This window comes from Vitis riparia, chromosome 17 (genome assembly GCF_004353265.1).
Source record: "Vitis riparia cultivar Riparia Gloire de Montpellier isolate 1030 chromosome 17, EGFV_Vit.rip_1.0, whole genome shotgun sequence".
Taxonomy (NCBI): Eukaryota; Viridiplantae; Streptophyta; class Magnoliopsida; order Vitales; family Vitaceae; genus Vitis; species Vitis riparia.
Genome location: NC_048447.1, coordinates 20,381,338 through 20,405,573, shown reverse-complemented (window position 1 = coordinate 20,405,573; position 24,236 = coordinate 20,381,338). Strand labels below are relative to the sequence as shown.

Genomic DNA, 24,236 nt, shown 5'->3' with positions numbered 1-24,236 from the left:
AAAATAGATGGTGTACGAAACCACCGTGGACCAACATCCACCATTATACGTCTAGACATTGCTTATATTGTTCACATAGTTAGTTTGTCGCTTGTCCTACTATAGTTAATTGGGTTATTGTTTTTCGTATTTTCTAGTATCTTTAAGGTTCTATATTTCAGAGTATTTTATTTCCATCAACTTCCTCTTTAGAGTTGCATACCTATTCCAATGCTGATGGGGTCAGTGATTGATTACAAGTTTACAACTAGATTTTGTACATATTTTTTGGAGATTCTCTTATTTTTTTGAAGAGCAAGAAATGAACTATTGTTTCTTGATCTTCCACAAAAGCTGAGTATCATGCCATGATGTCTACCACCAATGAGATAGTTTGGTTACGTTAGTTACTTGTTGATATGAGTGTTTATCTTTCTTGTCCCACTCCAATGTATTGTGATACGAAGAGTGTTATTTGCATCGCCTTTAACATGATACTCTCACTTTGCCTTTTATTCTTTCTTCCCCACAAATTGTGGATTTGTTTACCAAGTCACACTCGTTTCCTCATTTTCGATATTTGGTTGGCAAACTGTCAATGCTTCTTGCAACTGCATTGTGAGTTTATGGGGAATGTTAGAGTTATTTATTTATTTAGTTATTATTTCTCTATTTATTTAGTTATTATATTAGATTTTTTTTTTTTTTTTGTTTGGAGCAAAGGTAAATTAGTATTTATTTCTTTTTATTATATCTATTTAAACTATTTTTTTAGAAGCATCCATAATAAGAAACTCTAGTTTTTTTTTTCTTTTTAAATCTTTTTTGGATTTCACAATTAACATTTTGAATTTAAAGATTTTTCTTCTATGCTTTCTTTCATTTAAATTTAAAACTTTTAAAACCAAATCTAGCTAAAATGATATTGCCCATCAAGCTAATTCCTTACCGGAATCAGGTGTTCCTCATCAAGCCAATTACCAAACGTCTCTAGCGGTCCAATGCTTAGAAAATAGATGGTGTACGAAACCACCGTGGACCAACATCCACTATTATACGTCTAGACATTGCTTATATTGTTCACATAGTTAGTTTGTCGCTTGTCCTACTATAGTTAATTGGGTTATTGTTTTTCGTATTTTCTAGTATCTTTAAGGTTCTATATTTCAGAGTATTTTATTTCCATCAACTTCCTCTTTAGAGTTGCATACCTATTCCAATGCTGATTGGGTCAGTGATTGATTACAAGTTTACAACTAGATTTTGTACATATTTTTTGGAGATTCTCTTATTTTTTTTGAAGAGCAAGAAATGAACTATTGTTTCTTGATCTTCCACAAAAGCTGAGTATCATGCCATGATGTCTACCACCAATGAGATAGTTTGGTTACGTTAGTTACTTGTTGATATGAGTGTTTATCTTTCTTGTCCCACTCCAATGTATTGTGATACGAAGAGTGTTATTTGCATCGCCTTTAACATGATACTCTCACTTTGCCTTTTATTCTTTCTTCCCCACAAATTATGGATTTGTTTACCAAGTCACACTCGTTTCCTCATTTTCGATATTTGGTTGGCAAACTGTCAATGCTTCTTGCAACTGCATTGTGAGTTTATGGGGAATGTTAGGGTTACTTATTTATTTAGTTATTATTTCTCTATTTATTTAGTTATTATATTAGATTTTTTTTTTTTGTTTGGAGCAAAGGTAAATTAGTATTTATTTCTTTTTATTATATCTATTTAAACTATTTTTTTAGAAGCATCCATAATAAGAAACTCTAGTTTTTTTTTTTTTCTTTTTAAATCTTTTTTGGATTTCACAATTAACATTTTGAATTTAAAGATTTTTCTTCTATGCTTTCTTTCATTTAAATTTAAAACTTTTAAAACCAAATCTAGCTAAAATGATATTGCCCATCAAGCTAATTCCTTACCGGAATCAGGTGTTCCTCATCAAGCCAATTACCAAACGTCTCTAGCGGTCCAATGCTTAGAAAATAGATGGTGTACGAAACCACCGTGGACCAACATCCACCCCACCCAGATGCTCCCCTATCACCTTTTATGCCCACTAGCTTTTATATTCTATGATATTCACACTGAAAATTCTCTGTCAGTGGAAAAGAAAGAGAGGCAAAGTGAAAGCACGAAATTCAGAGATTCTGGTGTGGAACGGATTGAACAAGCGGAAAATTAGGGTTTTTTGGGGGTTGACGATGGTGGACTTGGGCAGAGTGCAGAAGGAGCTTCAGGAATGCAACAAGAACATGGACGTTTCCGGCATTAACGTGAAGCCTAAAGGCGACAGCCTCACGCATTTGATCGGAACTATTCCTGGGCCCGTGGGCACGCCCTACGAAGGGGGCATCTTCCAAATCGACATCGTTTTGCCTGGTATATAATGATTATTGTTGCTGCCGTTGATTTATTTATTTCTTTGAATTCTTGTGCTGAGGACTCTGCTTTTAGCAGTGTATTGTGATTGGGGTTTCGTTTGTTTGTTGAAATTGGGGATTCGGAACGCGGGCTTTATGGTTTTTTGAGGTGGGTGTGAATTGATTGGGGTTTTTGATTGGAAATGTAGCTTTAGGCTTTGTTTGGTTGCCGTGAAAAAAGTAGGAAAAGGAAGAGAAATGTAGAGTTCCCTTGTTTGGCTTGGTTTAGGAAAGGTTTCAGTTTTTAGAGACGAGAATTGTTTGGGTTTTCTCAGCAATTAAAAGGAGGCTTTGGGTTCTGACTTCTGAATGCCAACGAATTGTTTGATTAAATTGATCGAATGCTTTATATTACACCAAAATTCAAAGAATTTTTTATTTTAACTAGTTAATGGTTATTTATGAGTTCTTTGCTGCTTATTTGGGTTTCAAGAGAAGGAAACATTCATATTCTTTGACATTGTTAATACTGGATTTGTTTTTGCAGATGGGTACCCTTTTGAGCCTCCAAGAATGCAATTTGCCACGAAAGTTTGGTAAGGAGAAATTATGTATGCTATATTCTTTTTGGCCTATGTGTTATCCTTTTCTAATTGATTACAGATGGGGCATATTTGTTTCAATTACATCGGACCTTTTCATTATCCATATGAGCTATAGGAGAAATTCAAATGTTTGATATCCATGTGAGCTTCATTGTTTACATATGTGCATCTTCACATGATGACTGGGATTTGAGCATGGTGGAAGAAGCTAATTGGAAATTTGGAATGACAACTTTCGACCACTGGTTATGCCATATGTGTACTTTTTTTTGTAAGGCACAATAAAATTGAAAACAGCTTTTACACTTTCATTTAGCATGGATCCCATTGCAACATCAATGGTTAAGAGAGATCAAGATGTGTCATTTACTTTAGTGGAACCGTTAAATTTTGGTGGATTATATTCTGGAGAAAGAAGTAATAATATTTCATAAAAATTTAGAATCTCAGAGCCTCTTCTCCCCAAGTGGTTTGTTGGGAGGAGTGTCTATAGTTTCTAATGTGGTACACATTTGGTTTATTGTTACTGCTTGGGTGTTTCTTTATGTGCCTTCACATGGTTCTAGCACAGCTGTTGCTTTTGACTTTTGAAGCTCTTGTTTCTCTGGATCACTCTAGGAACTAGGAATTATGTGATTTTGTGCATGGAATGGTTCTAAATCTTGGGCATTGGTCTTGTCTATCATATATGTATTGGGCATTGGTCTCAGTTCTGGTTTCAGTTTGGTGTTAGTAGTTCCCAATAAAATTTGGTTTTCGCCAGAAACTTATTCAATAGAAAGCATAAGAATCCTAAATAGATTGTGAGAATTCAAAATTTTTGAAAAATGGAAAACTACACAATCATGTTGTTGTATACAATTGATACTAGAATTTCTAGCTAAACAAGCAATTGCCAAACTGGTTAGCATTGCATGATTGATTTGCTATGCCATATTATGCTATATGTGTTGTATCACACCATATTTATGTGTTTTTTAATATAGCAAATGGAACAGTTCTAGTCTACTGGATTAGCTGGGCAGTCAAGTGATAAGCTTCAAATCATTAAAGGAAAAAAGTTTTAAAAGGAACCCATTCCACCCTCATTTGCTGCTGCCTTCTTGAAATTGATTCTTTTTGGGTTTTTTTCAATCTAATCATTTTTCAAATATTTTTGTCTGCACAGTTTTGTAATTTGTTTCATTTTTTTACACTTGTTCTGCACCTGAGAGGCATCTTTTGTATGTAGGAGGATTTCAACTCTTTCACAATAGTTGCATTGCATGACAAATTTGGCTCTTTTGGTACACAGCTACATGGATGAATAGTTATTTATGGTTTAATATTGGTATATTGATGAATGTTACAGCTGGACATTCTATGTTGACTGTTTCTTTCAGCGTATATTTTTTTATGTACATATATATTCTCAGTCGCGAAAACTAGATGGATGAAGATTGTGGATTAACTAAGTTTGATGCTTAAATTATGTGGTTTTTAAATGGACTTCATATGGCTGTTTAGGAATAATAGTTTTGGATTTGGTCTGCTGTCTTGAGGCTTTTAAAGGTGATTTATTTTGCTTGCAAATTTTTCATTCCTTCGTGCATGATAAAGCATAACGACAAATAATTGGTCAGTTCATCTTTGAGACGAGTAACATAAGAATCCTTTTTGCATGTGCATCACATATTCAAGGCACCCTAATATCAGCAGTCAAAGTGGAGCAATTTGCCTGGACATTCTGAAGGACCAGTGGAGCCCTGCACTTACTCTGAAGACAGCACTCCTTTCTGTACAAGCCTTGCTCTCTGCCCCTCAACCTGATGATCCTCAAGACGCTGTGGTGGCTCAACAGGTCTAGTTTGCTTCTAGTCTTCCTACATTATCTCCTTATTTATTTTAGTCTTATTTTCTTGTTAACTAAATTAGCAGCTGTCTATGGTCATTCCATTATCTTAGAGACTAGCAGACTTTGTAGTTCGCTTCCAATCTTTCCTCAATACTGCTGCTTATTTATTTTGTTTATATATTTCTTTTGCTATCGTGCTAAATTAGTTTCTGTATGTGGATGTTGCAGTATCTTAAAGACTATCAGACCTATGTTGGCACAGCTCGATATTGGACAGAAAATTTTGCATCTTCTCGTGGACTTGAGGAAAAGGTATTATCATCTTGGCTTAAAAAATTACTGAATATGGTATAAACATTCATGACCTCTCTTCACTATTGTAATTTTTTGAAAAGTAAATGTTCATTAAGCTACTGTTGGATTTGTACAGGTACAAAAACTTGTGGAGATGGGCTTCCCTGAAGCTTCAGTAAGGAGTACCCTGGCAGCTTTTGGTGGTGATGAAAACTTGGCTCTTGAAAAGCTCTGCTGTGGCTAGGGCATCAGCACCTATGCTATTGTCTCACTCAAAGCTTATGTGCCACCATGAGCGGTTAAAAATTACAGAAGGATACAAACGGTTTATAATATAAGCTTTATTTATCTGTTATTATCCATTAAAACCTTCTGTTTAGTTGTTTTTTCCCCTTGCAGATGTTACCTACTCACCCCTTGTGGGCATAGCTAAATTATCATCTGATTTTACTGCATCCATGTCACTGTAACCTGATTGACTACCAACTTCTGCTATGAAAATAGAGCTAGTGGAACTAATTGTGAATGGGAAGTTGAAAATTTTCAACTCACATATCCAGTATCTTTCTTTTCACCTCAGCTACTGGTTTTCATAATAAGGTAGAAACTACAAAGATAGGGTTGGGGAAAATTCGGAAGGTTCTGTTTAGGAAAGGAAATGCAAAATGGCCTGCTGGATGAAATGATCTTGCTTGTATTTGTTGATGCTGGGTTCCCCATTCTCTCCTTGGAATGATCTGGGGTTGGGTTGGGTGGATTTGGGGCCATTCTCTAGGTTGTGGGCGGTGAGTGAGGTTGAGCTTTAGTAGAAGCATTCGTTCATTGTAAATTTTGTATTGGCATTGACAAGACCCACAGATGATTCTGAGCTCTTCTCACTACAAACTTTGTATTGGCACTGACAGGACCCGGAATGATTCTGCAACCCTTCAACTCTTTTGATCTTTGCCCTGGACCCATGAAGGATATCGCAGTTATTCCAGTCAAGTGTAAGCAATGTCATTGTAAAGTGAATTCTTGTAAGAGAACTGGTTCCTCTTGTGGGTGACATTGGATTTGGCTGTAGATGGACAATATCTTTGGTAATTTCATTTCTCTTGGGGATATATTTCATTAATTCCCATGAGATCTCATGAACTTGCTGCTTAACATAGACTCAATGTGATTAAGGCATGGCCATTACTTGAGGAATTTAAAAAGACTTTGAAACAGTCGTGTTTTCTGGTGAAACATTTTTCAGTGTTGTGCTCCTAGCCAAGCTTCCATTTTAGTATAAGAGCTTGGAGTTGCTCAATTGAAATTGTACTGAATTGATGAAATTGGCCTGCTGGTGAAAAAGTGGCTTGAATGTTCCAAATATCATTAATTGAATGTTTAGCTTACCAATTAATTGCCAAAGTAGCAACATTAATTCTTTATTTGTGGACTGCAATTGGAGCTCTTAATCTAAATGGAATTGTTGGGGGTGCAGCAGTGCTGACTTGCCTGAAACATGGTTTTTGGAAATAGGCTTGGGAATGGTTATGATGTTGAATGCAATAAAAGGTATGATTTGATCTGACAAGAGGTGTTAAGAGCTCTGTGGCCAAACTTGATGCAACAAATTTATTGCCATTCACCAAATACACCCTTATGAGTTATGGCATCGTTCCAAAAAAAAAAAAAAAAAAACTTGTGACACTGCCCCTCCATTCATTGAGCCCTCAAGTTAGGAATATTCTTGAGTATGGGTGCAGCGGTCGCAAAAATCCCAAATCTGTGCCCATGTTTTTGACCTTCAGTTGCTATTTTTTCACCTACAAATTTGAACACAAAAATCCATCTTTATTATCACAATGATTGGTGCCTTGCCTTCAGCCACATACAACCCATCTAATACTGACTCCTCATTTCTTATTCTTCTTCTACTGAAGACGACTCCTACCATCCCAAAATTAACTAAATTTTCATATTCAAGCCAATATATACATATGCATCATACACTGGTAGTAGATGGTACATACCATTAAACTTGAGAAGTCTTTTCTAAAGAAAAATCAATGGCAGTGACAAACAACGACCTTCCTTCTGGGATAGGGTTGACAGAGCATCATCAACAACATGGCCAAAACCAAAGCCAGCACCAGCCCCAAAAGCATTGAAGAGCTGTCTTCTGAGTCTGAGCAGCAGTTCCCCATTTTCACTTGAGATGAAGATGAAGAAGAAAAAGAAGAAGAGGAATGAATGAATGAATGGCTTGAAAGTAGTGGGTGAGAATTTAGAAGAAAGGTTGAGGTTATGAGAAGGCTACGAAAGTAGTGGAGGCCTATCCACCGAAAGTGGGAGGAGTTGAGACGTCTCTTTCATGAGTTGGGGAGTGTTTGGCTTGTTGTGCTTCTTTTGGGTCATCTTTGACAGCAACTGGTGCGTGTACTGTTCCCACCCTAGTGTAGGATCCAAAGAATTGTGTGAACCATCGTGCTCTCATTCTTCATTGGAAGAATCTCACAAAATAATTTCATTGGTGGCATTTATCCCTTTGGAAAAAATCCCCCAAAATAACTTCATTGAGGTGCCAAACATGGCATATGCATTTGACAGGTGGGAGTAGGAAATCATTACATTTGGATTACTTATTATTACGAGAATGTGCATAAAATATAGTTTTCATAAAACCTAAAAATTACCCATTTAAGTTAGATTTGATTGGATATATCATATGATAAGATAAAAGAAAGAATATTATAAATAATAATAATATTTTTAAAAAAATTTATATTAATTATTTTTAAATAATAAAGATTTTAAACAAAATTAACCAAATAAATATAGAAAATTCTTATTGAACTTAATAACGGGCTTTTACCTTTTGTAAAATGGATCCAGTCAAGCTCCGCAACCTTCTTTTTAATAATGTAAAATTTCACCAAAATCTTCTTCTTGACGATGTAAGATTTAACAGAGTGATGCAATTTTTCAAAATACCAAACTCCCTAATGTTATGTTTGATTCTCATAAAATTTGAGGAAAAATACAAAGAAAAGAAAATAAAGTGAAAAAATAAAATAATAAAAGAATTTAAAGAAAATAAAAAATAGAATTAAAGATGATAAATTATTTTTATTTACTACTTCAAACTCATTTTATTTTTTTTAACTCATTAATATAAATATTAAATAATTTTAAAAGATATAAATTTTTAACCAATTTTAATTATATTTAATTTTTTTTGAAATATTTTATAAGGCAATTACGAGAAAATTATTTTTTTTTATTTTTTTTTCTTTGTACTTCCCAGAACCAAACGTAACCTAATCCTTGCTGAAAATAAGTATATATATATTTTTTGGTAGATTCTTTGACATACATATGACCAAATCTTGTGACAGATATGATAATTAACCAGTCGACCAAGTAATCAAATTGCGTGCTGGTGAATATGATAGGCGGGCTGTTTGGTATTCCATAGACAGTCTATGAGAATGAGACCCCCCTAACCTACAAATATATATATTTTTTTCCTTTTCAACTTTCGACCTTTCTACATGTAAGAATTGATGAACGTAAGTCTCTAGCTAACATTGACAAAAGAAGACTGTCATCATGCTGAAAACAACTTCAATCTGTCCACTCTTTTACTTTTTCTTCATCAATTTGTTTATTTATTTATTTATTTATTTATTTATTGTATTTTATTGACATGGTCTAATAAGATGGTTGATTATTTTCTAAACACGTGAAAGAATTTCATTCAATATTATTTTTTTGGTACGATAAGTCAAATATTGGACATCCCAATATGAAGACTTTTACATGGTTTTATTAAAAAAATGTATTTGATTTGTTAATAAGCCCAATCCATAACCTCTTCACCAACCAACAATTGTTCTATTTTCTATTAATTAGTAATATAAGGAAAATAATGACCCTAAAATCATTGAAATTTTATGAGTATTTTATTATATTTGTTAAATTAAAAATATATTTGATAATAATTTTTAAAAATATTTGTAATATTTAAAAAATAAAAAATTTTAAATATTAAAAATATTAAAAAAAATTCAGAATCACCCTTAAATACATTTTTGATATGAATTGATCGAAAATTTTAAGCTCACATAAATGATCACTTTAAGCAAATAATCATTTGATGAAAAGAAAAAGGCAAAAAAGAGGGTTGAAAAAATGAAAGAAAGGACAAATGGCAAGGTTCGATGAGGAGTAATGGAGGGTTGTGAGTTTCTCAATCCATGAAAGATGTGTCTGGCTAGCAATTTTCCAGCGGGAAAGAGACAAGCATTTAGTGAAGAAGAGATGGTCAGAGCATTGAGTAATGGGCAATTAATACATGTTGATGGGGTTCCAGACTCATCAATTCAAACATACCCATTTGTAGTCCTTGGAGTTTGACTTTCATCTTCTCTCCCCCATCTCAAAAATCTAAACCCACATTCCAATTTCTATTTTTATTTTTTGATTGAAAATTATATTTAAAAAATAAGAGTAATTATAATATTTTTAAAATATTCAATTTATATATATATATACACAAATATTTTATTAAAATAAAAAAAATAATCACAAATTTATAAAAACAACCTTTTCCATATTTGAATAATAATCGATTTTTGATATAAAAATAACCCTTTTTAATATAAATATTTTCTAACGTTTAAATTATTTTCATGAAAGTTTTTAAAAAAACACGTTAATTGTATAAGAAATGATGAAAATATTTTTTTTGGTCAAAAATGGATCAATGGTTGAAATATATGAAATGTTAGATTTATAAATTTATCGATTATTTTATTCTTTTAATCTTGTAACATTTTTAAAATTCGAACAATAAAATTATTATCTATTATAAAATATTTATTTTTAATTAAGAATAGACTCTAATACCATCTATAATTATTCATATAAATAATATTTATTATGAATCTGAGTCTTCATAGCCTTAATACACCGATCTACACAATCCTAAAAAAATACATTTTTAATTAAAATTATTTCAATGCCATTTTTAATTAAAAATATTTCAATGCCATCTTCTACTGCCGCATAAATATTATTTACGATGAATATATTGATTTTCACAACTTTAATATACATATAAATATTGAGAAAATACCCCCCAAGCAATATATAAGATGTACCATACCCTTATTTTAATCAAACATAATCTTATTTTCCTTTTAATAATTTCTCTCTACTCTTATGTCATACTATTTCTAATAAAAAAAATAATTCTCATGGGACTACTTATTTAACATAATCAATGTATAATAAGTATACTTTTATTCAAAAAAAAAAGAAAAAAAGAAGAGACAAGTATGAACAATGATTTATCTTACATCTTAAAGTCTACTTTCACCAACAATCTCTTTGTATAATAATGACAACAATGATTTATCAATACTTAAACTATTAACAGTACAACAAACTCATTTGGGAGCTTTAGACTTTAAACCCCTTTTATTATTATTTTGATAACTTGACATAGATACTATCATATAATAACAATTCATATCAATAAATGGTATTATTATAATGCCAATAGATTAGTCTAATGGCATGTATCTAGAATCCATCATATATAGTTGGGCAATTATATCAAATCTTAAAACTCACAACATTGTTTACTCCAAAATCACATTAAAATAGTCTAAGCTTTGAATATAAATTATTTTTTGTTTTCGTATCTTCTCCGTTTGGTATACTTCCTAACTTTTTTTATCATTGATTGTAATCAATGAAATTCTCACACCATTCATCATAAAAGAGTTGCATATGCTATATTAAAGAGTATGATATGCATACAAGGGAAATGCAAATTGCAGATAGGAGAGGAGAACTCGAGACCTCAAAGCTTGGTTTGACAGGAAAATTTGCATTTTTCCTATTTATTTGTTGAATATGAATCTAAATTCTATATATCTCTTCATGTGCGATTGTGCGAATATGGGACGCCGCGTGTGAAGGATCGGGGTTTTAAGAAACATGATATACATATTAAATTCAAATCCTATATATATATATATATATATATATATATATATATATATATATATATATATATATATATATGTATTGATGTGATATGAGTTTTTCTTGTATCCTATAATAATTAAAAGTTAATTTCAGTCAATTCTTTTGAAGTTTTGTATAAATACATTTAATTATCATTGATTTTACATTTGGTCCGTTAATATTTCTATTTTTTAATTTTAGGTATGAATATTTAACAGTAAAAAAAACAAAATTGAATCTATCTCTCCACTAGTTTACCTTTACTTAAATATTGAAGTTGAGTCTTGGAATCACTTATTAGAGGCCACTATTAAAAGGGTTTACACCATTATTTTAATGATGGTTTTTGGGACTTAAAAGATGTGATGATGAATGTAACTTTAATTAATCCATCTCTTGGCATTAAAATATAAATATGTCACTACTTTGACACCCATCTAACTATCAAAATTGTTATGTCTCTCATTATTCCTTGAAAGCATCTTAACTACTTGCTTTAAGTTTTAATTTTTATGTGAGTCAAATTACAAACACATTCAATGAAAATTCCTCTAATTTATTGTCACAAAGCATGCCCAAAGACCCACTTCCTAAATTAATTTCTAGAAGGATAGATCTATAATTTTTGTGTTGAAAAATATCTTATTTTAAATGCCTTAATGATCATGAAAACGAAAATTTGTTTGAAAATGGAATATCAAACTTGACTTGGTAATTCATTTGACTAGGTGGGGGGGTTTACACCTTGGGGGTCTTCCTTTAGAATTATTATTCCCTATGGTGCAACAATAGAAAGCTCCACTCCTATAAAGTTACCAATCAGCTCTTCCATGTTGACCCCATGCATTTGACTTTGCTCCTTCTAATTTACTCCTAAAAGTTACTTTTTATGAGAAAGCAAAATAAAGTAAAAAATGATAAAAAATATAAAGTGGACAATTTTCAAATTTAGAAGTTTTTGTAACTTTTTCTCGAACTTCTTTATTTTGTAGGCAAAAAAGTACGATTTTTAAAGTAATATCAATCATGAAGCCAAGAAAAGAGAAGAGATCATCATGTAGAATTGAAAAATAATTTTCAATATTATTAAAAAACTGCTTATTGATCATAACTAATAATTTCTTTATCTAAGTTGTATTTTTTATATTTTTATTTAATAATTATAATTTGAGTACATAAAATAAATTAAGATCGATGGAGGAGTATAAAATCAGATAATCTTCATATCGAGTACTTAAAAATCTCTCTTTCTGGCAAACAAAACCACTTAACTTGTCAACTGAAATAGGAAGAAATAAAACATATTCGAGAAAAAACTAAACTTAAAATAATTATAATAAAGAAAAAACCTACAAAAAATAAAAAATCATTGTGTCAAATAATAGTTTGAAATTTATGATAAATTGTAATATGAAGAAAAATTCTTATTTTTAGTAGGAGAAGTAAAATTTTTTTTTTTTGCATCTTCAAGCGATATTAAAAATTTAGTAAATATCATGTTGATACCTTAGCATTCCCTAAAGAAAAATATAGGGTACAAAATGGAGTTGGTGTTCATAATTTAAAGATTGAATATGTGACTCAATAATGGAAGAGGGTGAGAATTAAATAGGTTTGGTCATGGTGGGTAGAATGGGCTTCAATTCCTTTCTACACTACTATAATTCTGCCATTGATTTCACCTTCTCAACGAAGTTGTCCTCTTGCTTCTGCTGCAAGTCTTTCTAGGGTTTATTCACTACCAAAAAGTCTTAACTTTTTTATTTTTATTTTTATTTTATTTTTCCAAATTCCATAAAAACTTTCATTTGATTAAAAAATATATAACATAAAAATCAAGAAATATTACTTCTCTTAGAAATTGTATTTTAATTTATAAAAAGTACATTCTATTCCTTTTGAAAATAACTTTCAAACTTAAAATAAAATAATTCCTAAAAATATTCCCAAATTGCCCTGGGGGTTTGAAAATTAGAAAATTCAAAATTTGGGTTTCAATTCAAAGCCATCCAGAGCATAAGTCAAAAGGATTAAGGAGAGACTTTCAATTCCATGCCTATTTTGAAACTTAATTTTCTAGGCTGCCAAACACCTGGGTAGCAATCCACCTTGGAATAAGTCTCCAAGGCTGCTTGCAATACCCCAGAAAACTACATTTTTGAGGAATTTTTAATGTCTTTTTGTAGGTTTCTTGACCTGAATTTTTGGCCCAAATAAATAATAATAAGAATTCTGATTTCCTAATTGAACCTGCTTGTCCCCTCATCTGTTGACTGCCACTATTAGGGAAATGCCGTACTCAACGTATAATAATGACGAAATTTGTATTGAATGATATATAAATATATGGGATTCGCATATATAAAATATGAGTAAATTTGTATTATAAAATAATAATTATTAAAAAAATGAAATCCTATGTAAAGAAACAAGACTTAAATACAAAATAATCAGATTTTAATTTGTTTTCTTATTATAAATATAAGTTTTATTTGAAGAATTAACTGTTTTTTTTTTTTTTTAATTTTTGATTGTCCGAAAATTTAAGAGAAAATGTAAGGGAAATAAAATAGAGAGAGAAAGTCAATAAAAATAAAAAATAGATTTCAAGTTAATATTTTTTTTTTAATTTAAATTCCTTTACTAATTTTAATAAATGATATAAAGATTAAATAATTTGAAATTGTATAATTATTTTTTAGCTAATTTTGATTATATTTGATTGATTGATTTATTTTTTTATAATATAATAAAATATAAAAAAAATCATTTTTTTAGTATTTTTTGACAACAAAAAAATAACCTTAATAGAGAAAATAAATATTTTTTATAATTTTTTTTATTATGTTATGTTTTTTTTTTCTTTCTTTTGACATAAGTTGGTATCTCTCTCACTTTCTCGTCTTTTTTTTTTTTTTAAAAAAAAAACTAGTATAGACATTTATTTTAATGTTCTTGAAAATGATTTTATGATTTGAAACAAGTTTATACTTATAAGTATGTTTGGAAGTGTTTAACAAAATTTTTTTTATTGAAAATAATGTTTTGAGAATAAAATTAAATTGGATAAAACTGTTTTCTATTTAAGCTTTTAGTGAGATTTTTTTTCTAAAATAATTGATAGTTAATTAAGAATTAATTTTAAAAACTATTTTTTTTATAATTATAAAGATTATACCAATAAAAAGCTGTTGATCTTATATAAATACTTTTTAAAAAATAAAAAAATAAAATATAAATATAATATTTATTGTAGTTGGATTTCCTTCCATATAGATAAAGATGAAAAAGTAAGATTAGATGGCCAGAAGATTTTGTTATGAAAAAGGTTATTTTTTCGCTTTGACTTTAATGAACCCGACAAGTCAAAAATTCCAAGGTCCGTGGTAGTTCGGTAATTACCTCAGAAAATGAAGGCTGATTGCGTGGAAGCAGTGGCATTGAAGTGAGACTAAGTGGCCTTACTCCTCAATCCACGCAGAGAAACGAAGCTCGCCTTTCTCTTCGAAAAGACCTAACTGCCCCTCTTCTTCCGCTTATAAACCCGCTCTTTTCGGGCCCATTTACGTCACCGGTGAACCTCCGTCTGTTGCCGGAGCTCTCCGTGCTCCGACTATTCCCGTGGCTGCAATCTCTGAGTATGAGAATTTAGTGGAAGGTGAGGTGAGTGGTGTTCCGGCGATTTGACTCTGGTTTGTTGGCGTCGATGCCGCGGAGGCATAGAGGGGGGAGAGTTTGGGACTGAGGAATGGGTTGCGTTCAGAGCAAGAGAGCTTCCAGAGATGACCCGAGCGCGGCCGGGGAGTCGGACAGGCAGCGGGAGCTGGAGGAGCTGTCAAACGCTCTTAAGAATGTTGTTAAGGGTAGGAAGGAGGGAATGGAGGTCGCAAGGGGGGTGGAGAGGGAGAAGGTTACACGTGCCGGAGATTCCCCGGCGACGGAGCGGCGGCGACCGCGTCCGGAGCCGTACTTGAGGAGCCAACGAGGGTGGCCGTCGTGGTTGTTGGACGCCCTTGGTGACGCAATCCAGGATTGGACTCCTCGCTGCGCCAACTCCTTCGAGAAGCTCGATAAGGTAGTAATGATTCGCAAACCCTAGCTAAAAGATGTTAATTAGTACTAATCACTGATGTTTAGCATCTGATTCATAGATTTTTTGTTTGATTAATCTTTGTTTAGATCGGCCAAGGAACGTACAGCAATGTTTATAAAGCAAGGGATCTAATTACAGGAAAGATAGTAGCTTTGAAAAAGGTTAGGTTTGATAATTTGGGGCCAGAGAGCGTGAAATTCATGGGAAGAGAGATTCTTGTTCTTCGAAAACTCAATCATCCCAATGTGATTAAGCTTGAAGGTTTGGTTACATCAAGAATGTCTTGTAGCCTCTACTTGGTTTTTGAGTACATGGAGCACGATCTCGCAGGCCTCGTTGGCCATGGCTCCTATCTCTCCACCAGCCAAGGCCGCAAATTCACTGAGCCACAGGTCCTTCTCGAATCCGCCAACCCATATTTTAACCCGATCTTCACGTGAATTTTGTCTTAACTATATTTTCCAAGTGAAGATGTTGCGAACTATTGGGTGAATTTGAGCAATTTATTTGGATTTAGGTGTTTTCCTTTTAAAGTTTGTTATCCGCTGTTGGTTGTTTTATGCATTTTTTTTGCCATTTCCGTGAACAGAGTTTTGAGCTTTTAAGGTCGAGTTTGTCTTTTAGTTTTTGTTCTTGTAATTTTTGATGTTTTGGCTTGAGCTTTCTTGGTATTGGGTCCCATTAGTAGAGTTTTCAGGTGTCTGATTTTCTGCTTCTGTGTTCATAATTTGTGGATCTTTTACCATGATGTTAAAAGTTCTATTGTTTTCGGCATGTTGATTCAATGGAACTTCTTATTTCACATGACTCCCAAAAATGTAGATAGCCATAGGGAGCTGTTCACTTCAGTCCATTTAGAACGGTGTAATTGGTCACCGAAAAACTATAATGATTCCTGGAATAGTTGGGATAAGGTTCTTTTTTGATCCAAGTGTGTATGAATTTGTCTAAAGCTTTATTGATAAAGAGTAGTCTGAAAAGCCTGGCTTTTTCAGTCAAATGCTTCCACTCCTTTAAAGCATTATTATGCCTTGATTTCCAGTGGCTGCTCTTGCATACGCCTATCTGCTCATAACTCACGTATTTCTTAGTAATTAGCTCTAAATAATTCTAATCAGACTCATCAATGATTTTTAAATTTTGGGAAAAGTGTCAAAGCTCTTTTTTTTTTTGTTCGCATTTCTTTATTATTATTGGGCCAATTATGTCATCATATATACATACTAGACATACATATATATATATATATATATATATGTTCTGTGCTTTTAGCAAAGGTGAATAATGTGTTGTTGGAGAAAAAGAGAACACAGCTACTTACTTGATAGAGAAGGAAGATGTTTCTGTTGAGAGGTTCTGTTAGTGATGTGATTAAAAAGCACTTTGCGACATACAAGCATACAGCTGCAACATTCTTTCCACAATATTGGCTGTTACTACTTAATCCTAGTTTTCTTAGAAAAATTATGTCTTCTCATAAAAAAGGATTGAGTTAATTGCTGAACTAGAGACCTACCTTTGCTTATATTAGTAACTCTCGTGCTTGTGGATGCTGATTAACAGCTTCTCACCTTTGACGTATATGGGCGAGCAAGCAGTTGTTGCAACTATCTACCAGTTATGAAAGATATGATTTAGGATAACTTTTGAACATTTAGAAGGTCATTTTAAGAGAGGCACTTTACTTGAAACCATGGATATAGGCTGATAATTTCTCTTTACAAACCTTTGATGCGTTTGTCTTTGTTGAGATGGGTCTAAAATTGCCCTTACATGTAAAGTAAATTAATCTCCTTTTTAGGTATTCCTTTTATGGTTAGCTGCCCATTCTCAATGTCTTCCCTTTCGCAGGTCAAATGCTTTATGAAGCAATTACTCTCTGGGCTTGAGCATTGTCACAACCAAGGTGTTCTGCATCGAGATATCAAGGGTTCCAATCTGTTAATCAACAATGAAGGAATTCTAAAAATAGCTGATTTTGGACTGGCTACTTTTTTTGATCCTGACCGCAGGCAGCCCATGACTAGTAGAGTTGTCACTCTTTGGTACCGACCCCCAGAACTACTTCTTGGGGCCACTTATTATGGTGTTGGTGTTGACCTTTGGAGTGCTGGCTGCATTTTGGCGGAGTTACTTGGTGGGAAGCCAATAATGCCTGGACGAACAGAGGTGATCTATTTGCCATCCTTTTTAGTTGGAAAATCCTTAAATAACCAATTCTAACAATCTATTCTCAAATCAATCATTGTTTTTAAATAATTTTTTAGTAGTGACAGGGTTTTTATGCAACAATAATTTAGGTCGTTGGTTTCTATCCATTGGTCACGTCCTCATCAACCTGGGCTTTGAAGATTCTGTCCATCCATTATCCTGCTTGTTGCAAAAAATCAAACGGTTAGGAATTTAGATTCACATGCACCTCCATTGGGCTATTTAGGTTTCATTGGGGAACAGATTTAGGTTACATTGGAGAACAGATTATGCTTAAACATGTCACTTTAATTTGCATGTACTGCCAAATATACCCATCACTGTTAAATGGAGGACACAGAGCTGCACTTCTACAACTGAGTGGCCTAGCTTATTTTTTTTAAGATACAGAATTGTCAGGGCCATTATTTAATGGAGGATACTCAAAAATCACTCTGTATTTTTATCTGCTTGGTGATCCTTGTAGATGTTGTAGCTGTGAATCCTAATTTCATTTTTTTTATTGGATTATTTTCCTTCTTAGGTTGAACAAGTGCATAAGATATTCAAGTTATGTGGCTCCCCATCTGAAGAATATTGGAAGAAATCCAAACTGCCACATGCAACAATCTTTAAGCCGCAACAGCCGTACAAACGCTGTGTAGCAGAAGCATTCAAGGATTTCCCGTGTTCTTCGCTTCCTTTGATTGAAGCTCTTCTTTCAATTGATCCTGATGAACGAGGCACTGCCACTTCTGCTTTAAATAGTGAAGTGAGTAATCTCTACTGATTGCAATGTTTACTTCTTTGGAAAGTAATTACATTTGCAAGATAATTTGTATCCTTAATGTTCCATGTCCAAGCATGCAATCTGGTTAGCTATCATTGGTTTGACAATCTGTGGCAGTTTCAATTTATGAATACCGTGTTGGTTCTTGACTAATGAAGGTAATTGTTGTGATTGCAATGCATAGTAAGATAAGAGTTGTTGTTGTGATTGCAATGGAAGGTAAGATAGATTTGGAGTCGAAACCATGCAACCATGATTCTATCAGTAGTTAGATATTGTGTTGCAGTTTCAGCTTATGAGCGTGATGCTTTTTTTTTTATCTTGTGGTTTTTAACTAGTAAAAGGTTAGTGTTTACATTTGCAATTTTGGAGTCTAAACCATATGATATGTTTCTATTTTTGGTTTTATGTTTTTAAAAAAAATAGAATTATAAGATTTATGATTGTAGAATCATCCTCCTACAGTGGCTTTTGGTTTTGACATTTGAATGTTATTAACTTTGCCTCTTATTATTCTTTTAGAGGTCCTCTGTTAGCATAATAGTAGCTGAAAATGCATTGTCTACTCAGTACATGAAAGCAAGATTTCTATTGCCTTTGCTGTATTCATTTGTGGATTAATTGCAGTCCCTTTTTCTATATCTAGACATTTGAGAATGAGCTAAATGTTATAATGCTTGACTTTTTACCAATAAATGGCTTTAACCATCTTTTTATGTACAAGGAAATTGAGTTAGAAGCTTAATGTTGAGTTACTCTATTCTCTGTAGTCTCTGTAGGGATTTCTTTTATCTTGGATCTACACTCCTAATCCTTGCCAACACTTGCATGATTAAACTATCATCCATGAATCCGGCAGCAAATGGTTCACTGTTGCATCAGTAATCAAGATTATGATCATTGGATTGTGGATCTTGAAAGAATGATAAAAAAACTGTTGCAATACATGATTCCAAGATTGATGTCCTTTTTTTATTGTAATATGTTTTTGTTCTTCAAGAAGGCAGTTTCTGGTAATAGTTTGTTGTGGATCCCAAGAAATTATGTTATATTTATTCATTACTGTATTTATTGTTTTAGAAGCTAATTGCTGCTGGTCAAATCTGCTTTAGATCTTTAGAAATTGGCTCAATATATACATTTGAAACTGTGTAGAACTGCTCTGACTTTATTGTTTACTTGGTACCTTGTCTCTGCTTACAGTTCTTTACTACTGAACCATATGCTTGTGAGCCGTCAAGTTTGCCAAAGTGTCCTCCCACCAAAGAAATTGATGTAATAAAATTAAGAGATGAAGCAAGAAGGTTGGTTTCTGTTTCTTTTCTTCATTTTTTGCCATTATCTGGAATTGTATTTCCTAAATACTGACTGTTACTATTGATTTTTCTCTATAGGCAAAGAGGGGTGAACGGGAAAGCCAATGTTGTTGATGGTAACAGAAGAGTCAGAGCTCGTGATCGGGGTGGACGGGCAGTTCCAGCTCCGGAAGCCAATGCAGAGCTCCAAGCAAACTTGGATGTATGTCTTGCCGACCTTCCTGTTTTTTATTTTTTTGCACTAAATGCATTAAGACTTCACCTCCTGATCCCCATCTTTGAGACTTTGTTAGGTTGTGCTTTAGTCTTTTTACTTTGGCCTAGTGGTTGTGCTATGCCATTAAGTGGCTGCAGCCCAGGAAGTGTCTTTGGTTGGGGTGGGTGTGTCTAGTTGTATGATTCTTCACTTCTCAAATTTTAGGATATGGCAAGTCGATTAAAAAATAAGCTTGAATGGTACTTGAGTATGGCATAATAAAGGGAAAAAATCAATTAGAAGTAAAAAATTAATCTATCCTTGGTTAAAAAAAATTTCTCTCTTTTATCCTTATTTTGTTAGAAAAAAAAAAGAGTCAAAATAGCAAATATATGAAGCAAAATAGGAGAGCATTCTACAAGGATTCCCACATTTACATCCACTCTTGTCATGGCCTGTGATGTGGGTGTGTTTAGTGAAGTTAAGCCCTGGTATTACAGGTCAGCACAAACTCTATTTTATTTGCATAATTCCATTTTTTGGTCTTTGTAAACACTGCCACTATTCATTTGCTATAGTTCCCTCTCCAACCCCAACAAAGAAAAAGTCGAGGAATGCTGCTGTCAGTCATCAGATGGTTGCTATCATTTGGTCAAACTAGCTTTAACCCGAGATTATCTCTTAGGTTGGTCATTAGACCTATCGACTGGCTGGGTCCACCTTCCCTGTATACTGCAAAATTTGGATGTCATTTAGATTAATCTGTGCTTGAGTTAGCCTATGCTAATTTTTGTTGTATCTAGTTGTACTCCAATTCTCTCTTTGGTACATCAAAGTTAATTCTAATACTTAACTGCTTTTCTGTATACCAAATTTTCCAGAAGTGGAGAGTGATGAATCCAGCAAATTCCGAGAGCAAGAGCGAGAAATTCCCGCCTCCCCATCAGGATGGAGCAGTTGGATTCCCTCACACATCACGCAATGGACCTGTATCATTTGGTGCAACTGATACTTCATTTAGCTCATCATTTTTCAATCTAAAGCACTCGACATCTGTTCGACATACTGGGACTGCAGGAGGCCCTTCAAAGAGAAAAAGCAGCAGAGCAGAGCCCCAAACAGCTCCATCTCGTAGGTTCCTCCGAATACTCAAGACATCCTCAACAGCTCCATCAATGCATCCAAGCTCAAAGGGCAAAGAATCAGTTTCAGAAGTTTTTGGCAGCCAAAAAGTAAAGTAAAAACTCTTCAGAGTTTAGCATAGTTTCGCATTCCTTCTTCCCCTTTTTGTCGGATTAGATGCCCTAGCCGTCAGTTCTCAAATATGCATTTTTCTTCCCCATAGTTCCCATTTATTGTATCTCATCATAAGTAAGTGGGTGTCTTATTCCAAACAACCAAAATGGATTCCCCCACTTCTGTTGTACAGTTTTTGGAATGAAGCTCTAGCTTTACTGTCGTCTTTCACTTCCCTTTCTCTTAAAGCTTTTAGAAAAATCAGTTGTCCATATCAAAGTTAGCCCTAGTTAATCAAATATCTGTATCTTCCATGATGGGTATGAGGCTCCACGGAAAGGGAGTGTTGGACTATGATTTATTAAGCTTATAGAAAAATGTGTTTTTCAACATATCATTTATAGAAAACACTTCATGACTGAATCATTGATTGTGATGTCCCTGGCTTTGATGAAGTCAATTTACCACTTCTCAGGTAGTTTTCCAGGGAGAATATTATATTACGTGCCTAAAGTCAATATCTAATCGTGTAGTAGTTGGATTTTTAAATGACAATTAATTATCCAATTTGTCTTGGTAAAGGAAAAGAATCTGAAAATGCCAAGAAACAAACAGACAGACAATTGTGGTTGTGGTTGCTTATAAATAGGAATATGGTTCACCTGCATTTATCTTCCATCTAAAGAGACATGATGTTTGGAGAGAAGAGAATATTCCTTGTTCTTCGCTTACTTCTCACCATTCTAGTTCTTTCATTTGTCATGGCTGTCACAGGTATGGAACACCCTCCTCATTTTTCATCTTGATCCTTTACACTAGTTTAATCCTTGAAAAATGATTTTTTGACGTTTCTTGAAATCATGAAAAGGTTTTCTTCTTTCAATTTTTTTTTTCTTTTAACATGGGAAAGTTTGGGAAAATATATCTGTTATAAATTTAATTTTCTTTCCTTGAAATTTTTCATGCACAACTTTTATTTTCTATCAACTTTTTGGGTTTCAAACATATTTATTTTCTTGTATGCTTCTTCCATATGTTGAACAGCTAGGGAAGGGGGACAAGTGCCCGGATTGAGGACCGTGCAGAGGGTTCAAAGCCGAGATCCGCTGCCACCGCCGCCACCTCCACGAGCGCGACCAGGCCCGGGGCCTTGATTGATAAGCATTCCACACATTTCATATGTATCAGAACTTAATATTAACGATGGTAATAGCAATTACAGCCAGTGTTATCTTAGTATAACACACTATTTAATTGTATTAGTCTGTTCATCAATACCAAACAATGGAGTGAAGGGCCAAAGGATTCGTATCATTAGTCATCGATGTGTGAAGTTGGTAGGTGCATTTTCCACCATATACCGTAATGTCATGGCTACTCTGTTCATGGGTTTCAAAATTCATAACGATCTAGGAGACCCGAATTCAAACTTGGACTGGACCAACAAATCCCACATTGATTGTTTGACTGACTTTTAATCTCATAGGCCATGATGGTAACATTCATATGACTTTGAATTTTTGAAGACGCGAGTTTTTGAAATTTATGAGGGTCAAATTGCATTTTTATAGACGTGTTTTAATACTATAAAGGCTAATTGAGTTAAAACTTAAAACTCACAATGTCTAGGTGGGTCAAAGAAATATTGGATAAACATTAATAGACTCAAAAATGATAATATATAAGCAAAAAGTTTGAAAGTACAACTTATATGAAATATCATGTTATGTGTAACATTTAATAAGAAGATTTTAGGATAAAGATAAACAAGTTTGGAACGAGCTTGAAAAGTTTTTAATTATCCGAATAAGATTTGAGATGGGTTCGGGTATGATTTGCTTGATCTTGTTTCATCCTACCCGATTATATATAATTTTAAATAAAAAATTATTTAAATTATTTTTTCAAAACTTTTTTATATAAATAAAATATTATTTTTCATAAAAATAAATTATAAACATTTATAATATTTTTTATATTTATAAATCGTATTTTTTAATAAAATTTAAATTTTAAAAGCAAAAAATTAAAACAAAATTGAATAAAAATTAAATGGGGCAAGAAATTTCCTATACGGTGAGGGTTGCATGACTTAGAATTCACTAGTTATGAATATGTTTCAAAGCATTGAAAGTCAATACGAACAAACCCGACAACATTTACATATTCATCAAATTCAAAACAATGAAAGCGAATTTTGCTTGCAGAGTATTTTGTAATAGCAATCCATGCATAAACAAGTCTACAAAGCAGAACAATGTGAATAATTAAATAGTTTCTTCCAGCAGAAAGAAAGGATAAAAGAAAATGACATTCTCCATGTTCTATAATCTTCATTTGAGAAAAAGAAAAACCCACCTACACATTTTTTCAAAGTGAAGACCAAATCTTTTACGTTACAAAAACCTGGTAGTCAATGAACCGATGAGAGCACAACACAACCACAAATGTTTATTAACAAAAAAATAAAAATAAAAAAAATCCCAAAGAGACCTGGTGACATGAGTCACGGGATCATATATCTCGATTTTATTTTTTATTTTTTTTGGGCCAAAATTCAACACCGAAACATGTAGAAATTGTTTTTCTTTTTATGGCTTCTTTCTCCCTACTTCAGAATGTAAACACCAAATAGCACATATAATTTATATATTAGATAAAATTAATAATTATAAGAAATAAATAATTAAAAATTTTAATAATATTTTTATTTTTTATATTTGATATTGTCAAAAAATAATAATATGAATAAATATAAATGTATTAATATTTTTAATTTTATTAAGTATAACGTACTGAAGATATATAAAATAATAATAGATATTTTCATACAAAAGTTATATATTTTATCATTTTATAATTTTAATTCATATTATTTTTATATTTATTATTATAAAAATAAGTGTAGAGGTAAATATTTATGTTTATTTAAATGTTTTAAATAAAAAAAGTTTGAAAAATACAATAATGATATATATAATGTTTTACAACAATACTATAATTAACAGCCTCACAGTCACAGCAGAGTGGTTTATCCACTCCTTTGAATAGCTTTTATTATCCGGAGGTCCATGGCTGACTAAGTCCTTTCCCAGATTGGATTGAAAGGTAAGGGTTTTGCAAGAAAATAGCCCGTTTTATCCGCTGCAGCCTTCATCCCCCAGATTCCTTTTTAATCACTGAAAATCAAAAAACACCCCAAAAAGAGTAGAAAGTGATCTCTCTTTTGAAGGAGTTGATGGAGAGAGGGGGAGGGGCCGAGGACTGCAATAGCTGCACCTACCACACACCACCTACCTGTTGTTAATAAAAACGA

The 24,236-nt window shown here is 32.8% G+C and overlaps 2 protein-coding genes and 1 long non-coding RNA gene across 3 annotated transcripts; 2 read left to right on the top strand and 1 right to left on the bottom strand.

The window, feature by feature from the left end:
- Nucleotides 1–2,024: 2,024 nt before the first annotated feature.
- LOC117904878 (ubiquitin-conjugating enzyme E2 27) lies at nt 2,025–5,653 on the top strand. The gene is made up of 5 exons (XM_034817685.1): nt 2,025–2,376; nt 2,905–2,953; nt 4,643–4,802; nt 5,025–5,108; nt 5,227–5,653. The coding sequence occupies exons 1-5, from the start codon at nt 2,070–2,072 to the stop codon at nt 5,332–5,334; spliced, it is 708 nt and encodes a 235-aa protein (XP_034673576.1). The 5' UTR covers nt 2,025–2,069; the 3' UTR covers nt 5,335–5,653.
- Nucleotides 5,654–6,619: 966 nt separating this feature from the next.
- On the bottom strand, nt 6,620–7,371 carry LOC117904879. The gene is made up of 2 exons (XR_004649630.1): nt 7,094–7,371; nt 6,620–6,886 (listed from the first exon to the last, which is right to left on the bottom strand). It is a non-coding gene; the product is annotated as an uncharacterized LOC117904879 (long non-coding RNA).
- A 7,207-nt stretch (nt 7,372–14,578) lies between these two features.
- Nucleotides 14,579–21,312, top strand: LOC117903962 (probable serine/threonine-protein kinase At1g54610). The gene is made up of 7 exons (XM_034816484.1): nt 14,579–15,174; nt 15,279–15,584; nt 17,044–17,361; nt 17,927–18,154; nt 19,376–19,476; nt 19,567–19,690; nt 20,566–21,312. Exons 1-7 carry the CDS (start codon nt 14,848–14,850, stop codon nt 20,923–20,925), a joined length of 1,764 nt encoding a protein of 587 aa, XP_034672375.1. The 5' UTR covers nt 14,579–14,847; the 3' UTR covers nt 20,926–21,312.
- Nucleotides 21,313–24,236: the final 2,924 nt, after the last annotated feature.